At 43.8% G+C, this 6,419-nt stretch overlaps 2 protein-coding genes across 2 annotated transcripts; one reads left to right on the top strand and one right to left on the bottom strand.

Moving 5' to 3' along the window:
* Positions 1-542: 542 nt before the first annotated feature.
* ETH_00035165 (uncharacterized protein) lies at positions 543-3,443 on the bottom strand (the record flags this gene model as incomplete). The annotated part of the gene is made up of 5 exons (XM_013375499.1): positions 543-623; positions 859-939; positions 1,422-1,502; positions 2,311-2,533; positions 3,229-3,443. The coding sequence occupies 5 exons, from the start codon at positions 3,441-3,443 to the stop codon at positions 543-545; spliced, it is 681 nt and encodes a 226-aa protein (XP_013230953.1).
* Positions 3,444-4,736: 1,293 nt separating this feature from the next.
* Positions 4,737-5,999, top strand: ETH_00035160 (uncharacterized protein; the record flags this gene model as incomplete). The annotated part of the gene is made up of 1 exon (XM_013375498.1): positions 4,737-5,999. One exon carries the CDS (start codon positions 4,737-4,739, stop codon positions 5,997-5,999), a length of 1,263 nt encoding a protein of 420 aa, XP_013230952.1.
* Positions 6,000-6,419: the final 420 nt, after the last annotated feature.

The raw sequence follows: 6,419 nt of genomic DNA, 5'->3' as shown, positions 1-6,419 counted from the left end.
GCAGCAGCGGGGGACGGGCCTGCAGCCAGGAGCAAAAGAGCTCGAGACGAAGCCGCCGCGCAAACCCTAAACCCTAGCTCCGAAACCTTAAACCCTAATTCCTAAACCCTAAGCCCTAGGTGAGGGCCTGGCCTATGCTGCTAGTTTTCTTTCCTTTTGTAAGGCTTTCCCCGCTCTAGAGAGAAAAACCTCAAACCCTAAACCCTAAACCCTCAATGCTTGGGGTCGGGGGGTTGTTTATTTTCCCTGCCTCAATTGCTGCACAATTTAGGGTTTAGGGTTTAGGGCTCCTAGGAAGCTCTAGCGCCTGCAACGAAGGACTAGTGTAGAGTTTAGGGTTTAGGGTTGCAAACCCTAAACCCTAAACCCTAGAAAGGGGCTAAACCCTAGAAAGTCCTTCACAAAATAGTGGTTGGGTTCAGCGAGCTGGGCGCAAAACCCTCACTCAAATCCTAAACCCTCGCCCGAACCCTGAGCCCCACCCAAACCCTAAACCCTTGCCAAAACCCTAAACCCTCGCCAAAACCCTAAACCCTCATAAATCAGAATTCTTCAACAGCTCCTTCGTGCCAATGGGCAACAACCGAAAGACAAAACCGCGCCATTTTGACGTCCAGGTGTTTCTGCGAAGCCCAGACAAACCCTAAACCCTCGCGAACCCCTAAACCCTAAACCCTTACGAAACCCTAGACCCTAGCGGGGGCCTACACCCAAAACCCTCGCACAAACGCCAAACCCTTCGCTCCCTCTGAATTCCCAACCCTAGCCCCGCGAAGAAACCCTAATTTGAACACCCTTACTATCCTCTTGAGTTCCTCTAAACCCTAAACCCTAAACCCTCGCCAGCTAAACACTTACCAAGAGCTGCGCCTGCTCAGCCGTGATTGGAGTTCCCTCAGTGCACACCGTGTAGTTCCCCAGCAGATTAATTCTCCCATTCTGCAGCAGCAGCAGCAGCAACAGCAGCAGCAACAGCAACAGCGGCAGCAGCAGCAGCAGCGTGTGAGGGTTTGGGGGTTTGTTGAGGGTTCAGGGTTTGAGGATTCGAGCGCAGCTGCAACTTATTGGGAGGTTGCATTAAATGCTCCTACAGCAATTTTCAGAGAACATCCCTTTTGGATTTATTTATCTTTTTGGATTTATTTATCTTTTGATATTTATTTAATTTAATTCAATTTAAATAAATTAAAAACAAAATAAAAGAAACAAAACATGCAGCAAAGCCTGGGCGATTCTCGCGCTGCAGATATTCCAAGAAATGCAAAATAGAAAAAACAAAAGAAAAAGATGACAGAGAAATAAACGCAATTAATTAAATATTATTATTATTTCAAATTATTTACACTATTATTCATTTAATTGCCATTTATTTGCCATTTATTTGGCATTTATTTGCCACTTATTTGCCACTTTTCACCCACTTGCAGCTGCGTGGGAAGCCCCAAAGACCGCAGGCGGGGCTCCATAGAGTGGGGGAACTTCTCTAGGGCTTCGAAGCCCGCCTGCGAAGGAAGAAAGAAGTGGATTCAAAATTGAACAATTAATTGAATTTAAGTTGGATTGATTGAATTTAAATTGAATTAATTGATCAATGAAACGGAAATAAAGGATTTAAACTGGAACAATTGACTTAATTCGAAGAAAACGTTTCAAACGAACTCATAATTCGAGTGAAAACGAAAAAATTCAACTTTCAACAAGCGCGCCGACGAAAAGACTCTTTTTGTTTCTTTTTTCGAAAAAAACAAAAAAAACAAAAATATTTAAAAAAATCATTTTAATTTACTCAAAATAATAAATTAAATGGACCAAATGAGTCAAAATGCCAAAAGAATTCCAAACGCAACAGCAAATACACCCCAGCACACGCTGTACGTACTCCCCGTGGGCATCGAAGTCTTTCTTTTTCGGCAAATAAAAATGGACAAAAATGAGTGTAAATGAAAGTAAATAAATCCACATATGTAAATATAAATATATATCTCTATTTGCAAGAACAGGCCTAAAAATGCATGCATATACATATATATGAACGTATAAATAAACACAGTTTAGTCTGCATGCGTCCATACACTTGAACATGCAACATGAACTTGAGGTGTACATACACTCGAACGCATTACCCCGGCGAACAGAAATTCCAAAACTTCTTTTCAACATCTGCTCGGCATTGAAGCCACTGCAAGACCATTTATTTATCACTAATTATTTATTTATTATTAGTTTATTATTTATTTACTTATTTATTTGTTTGTTTGTTAGTTTGTTTATTCGGAGCTCGTGGGGCCGTTGTCTGGGGTGTATGTACACCTGGAGCGTGACGGTCCTGGTGGCTGTGAAGCCGGCCCTGGCGAACTCGTCTGCAGAAACCTGATTTAGGGTTTGTTGAACTTCTTTTATTTCTTTTTTCGAAAACAATAAACCTCTTTCTCCCTTCAGCATTTTGCTGATTTTAAAAACATTCAACGCGCACTCCGTCGACGGCTGAGTCCCCAGAGCCACCTGCAGCACCTTGTTCTTCCCGAAAAACAACCTGCCCACAAACCCTAAACCCTAAACCCTAAACCCTAAACCCTAAACCCTAATTTGGGCGCTCCGGCGTGCAGGCAGGTGTGGGCAGTGAGCAGGCAGCAGGCCATATGTACAGACACCTCAAGTCGGCACTTTTAAAAATAAATCTTTTCCAAAAATTTGAAATTCAAAATTTCCAAGAATATATGAATGCACTTTCAACAAATATTTAGCCATGTGGTTGCTGCAGCTGCAGCTGCAGCAGCAGCAGCAGCAGCAGCAACAGTCGAAGATGAGGAAGCAAAAAGGGGAAGACGCAAAGAAGATAGCCCTGCTTAGGATTTAGGGCTCAGCAGGGTTGACGGTTTACTAGGGTTTAGGGTTTATCATTAGGGTTTAGGGTTTATTAGCTTCAAGGGTTTACTAGGGTTTAGAGCTCATTAGGGTTTGGGGACTCAACAGGTCAGGCAGAGCCAAGTAGGGTTTAGGACTTCGCAGGCCCCGCTTGCGGGTTTGAAGTGGGGTTTAGGATTTTGGAGGGTTTAGGGTTTGGGTTTGGGTTTAGGGTTTAGCAGTGTGTAGAGCTCCTGAGGGTTTGGCGTTTTGGCGACTTAGGGTTTGCAGGCCTAAGGGTTTTGCGGGTTCTAGGGCCACTGCAGGTTTGGGGTTTCGAGGGTTTCGAGGGTTTAGGGATTTTGAGGGTTTAGGGTTTGGCACCTGCCGGGTTTGAGGGCGTCTCGGGCGGCCTTGAGGGCCGCGTTTCTTTGGTTTTTGAAGTCCAAAACATAAATGTGAATTCCTTTTTCTTCTGCAACTTCTCGAACTCTTTCAATTAGAAGATTCTTCGCGTTGGCTGCGCGCCCGCGCTCCCCCGTCTTGCGCTTCTTCGTCTTGGAGAGGTGCACCACTTTCGCGCGCTTCGAGACCGGCATTTCCAAACCCTAGAAAAGGGTTTACGCGATCAGGCCGCCAAAAAGGGTTTGATGATCCACAAATGGACCCAAAAGAACTAAAAATGTCCAAAATTCAAACAAGTTCGACTGGGGGGAAGCACGCGCCGCCAAACGCGAAGAAAGGACCTGAAACATGCACAGCAGGAACTTCGAAAGCCAAGGTGGAAAGCTGCAGAAAAAAAGGAAGAATATGCAAAATTGAGGCTTCCGGCAAGTCTTATTTTGCAAATAATATTCAGTTGGACCGAAAAATGCAAAAAGTGGGATTAAAAAGAAGAAGATCGGCGGAGGATCATCGCCGAGAGGGAGAAACGTTGAACTTCGCGGCGCCCCGGGGGATGTTCGCGAACTTACCCTTGAAATAAAGGCGAAAAAATGCAAAATAAATATATTAAATAAGAATAATGAAGAAAAGAATCAAATTGATAATAAATGAAATCTCTTTCGTTTGAATCGACGCGGCGCAGCGGGTGGGCTGGGGTGTACAGCCAGCTGGTGTTTGCAGTGTACAAGCAGCTTGTGCACGGGAAACATTCATTACTCAAAATTAATTTATTTTTTGCTTCTTCCTCTTCTTTTCAAGTTCTTTTCAGTGCTCGAAAGCCCCATCAGCCCCGCCTTCGGTTTTGCATGCAGTTTGGGACCTATTTTTCTTTTTCCGCTCCTTCGGGATAAGTGAATGGGGAAAAAAGTGGGGAAAAATTCAGCTTTTCGCAGGGAAACAAAATTCAAATTCAATTACGCCCTTTTCAGGCTTTTTAATTCTGCATTTTAAATCTTTGCTCCCTCCCGACGCAGCCAGAAAAGTACCACTTAAGCAAAATCTGAAATTTGAAAATTCAAAAAAAAGATATGAGAAAACGCCCTGTAGGTGTTCGCAGCCCGCCGCTGAGGTGTACATACACCGCATCACATAACAGGCTTCGCGGGACGAACGGCTTTTAGCCCTTTTAGGAGAAAATAAATTTAAATCAAAAGAAAGAAAACAAAAGAAATTAAATTAAAAGAAATAAAAAAGAACAATCCACAAAGTAAATGAAATGCAACTATTCAGCCGCCTACTTGCGCGACACTGGCCCTCACCCGCAAACCCTAAACCCTAAACCCTAAACCCTTGCAAAGCCAAGAACTCAGAATAAAAGCAACTTCAAAGAACCAAAAAACTGTAAATTAGACAAAAGTTTGGCTTTTTATTTAAATCAATAAAAACGAAAAAAAAGGAAATAGAAAAGAAACAAAAAGAAATAAAAAAGAAAAAGCAAATAAGAGCAAATGGAAGCCGAGAGCCGCACTGAACCCAAAAATGAATTCATCTCAGAACAAAATGCTGCTGGAGGAGAAGCAGCAGCAAATGCAGCAGCAGCAGCAACAGCAACAGCAGCAGCAGCAGCTGAAGCAACGGCACCCAGCGGGACACCTGCAGCAGCAGCAATGACAGTGTCACCAGAAGCAGCAGCAGCAGCAGCAGCAGAACAAGCTGCTGCACCAGCAATAACAGAAGCAGCAAATTCGCCACAAGCAACACCGCCGGCAAAAGCAGCAGCAGCAGCAGCAGCAGCAGCAAGCCCCTCGCTGCTGACTCGCAGCGTGTCTGTTGCTTCTTTAAAGAATCGTCTCCTTTCCATAGCTGGAGTCTCTTCTGCTTTAAAGCGGCATTATTCATTTGCCAATCCCGAAGCAGCAGCAGCAGCAGCTAATGCTGCTGCTGCTGCTGCGGCGGCTGCTGCTGCTGCTGCTGCTGATGCAAATAATGGGCGTGCCACTGCGACAGCAGCAAAGGCTGCTGCTGCCCCTGCGAGAGTAGCAGCTACACATGTTCCTGTTGAAGCAGCGGCAGCAGCAGCAGCAGCTGCTGCTGCTGCTGCTCCTCCGAATCCCGCTGCTGTTGCTGCTAACACTAGCAGCAGCCGCAGCAGCAGCCGACGCAGCAGCAGCAGCAGTAACAGCAGCAGCAACAGCAGCAGCACCAGCAGTAGCAGCAAAAGCAACAATAACAGCGGCAGCAACAGAAGCAGCAGCCGCAGCAACAAAGATGCCTCGCCTAATCTGCTGCTGCAGCTAGATGAGACTTTGTCTCTAAGCGATTGCTTAGATTGTTCTTACACATTCCCAAGTGGTGCTGCTGCTGCTGCTGCTGCTGCTGATGGTTCGTCTTCCAGCAGCAGCAGAAGCAGCAAGCTCAAACCCCGAAGCCGAAAAAGTCAAATCAGCAACAGCAGCAGCAGCAGCTATGGCCACCGCAGCAGCAGCAGATACAGGAACAGCAAACTCAGGAGCAGCAGCAACAGACGCAGTACCAGCGGCCGCATGCAGCAGCAGCAGCAGCAGCAGCGACAGCAGCAGCAGCTTCTGCTGCAGGAGCCGCCCCTGCTGCAGCTGGTGCCGCAGCGCAGCAGCAGCAAGGGTTCAGCAGCAGCAGCAGCAGCAGCAGAAGATGAACAAAAGGCCAGGAGCTACAGCAGCAGCAGCAGAGAAGCAGCAGCAAAAAGAGACAAAGAGACACAAACAGAAACTTCCCCAAATGGCTCTCCGTAAAAACAATTTATATTTTTTATTTTTAATTTAATTATTTATTATTATTTATAAATATTTACAATTACTGATTAAATGTTACTTATAACTATTTATTTTTATTGATTACTATTTGTTTATTATTTATTAGTATTTTGTTTTATTATGCTCAGGAGTTTGTTTTAATTGTTTATTAAATATACACTTTTAATTCCTTTTATTTCTTTTATTTTCATTTATCTTTTTAACTACTTATTTATGATTTGTTTACTATTGATCGTTTATTGAGTATTGTTTGTCATTTATTATTTCTTATTTATTGTTTTTTATTTATTGTTTATTGTTTATTGTTTCGTGTTTGCTATTTAGTATTATTATTCATTATTTATTACTTATTATATATTATTTATTATTCCTATTTATTATTTATTATTTATTATTCTT

Source organism: Eimeria tenella, genomic scaffold, assembly GCF_000499545.2.
Source record: "Eimeria tenella Houghton genomic scaffold, Eth_scaff281, whole genome shotgun sequence".
Lineage (NCBI taxonomy): Eukaryota > Apicomplexa > Conoidasida > Eucoccidiorida > Eimeriidae > Eimeria > Eimeria tenella.
This window is presented reverse-complemented; position numbering and strand designations above follow the sequence as displayed.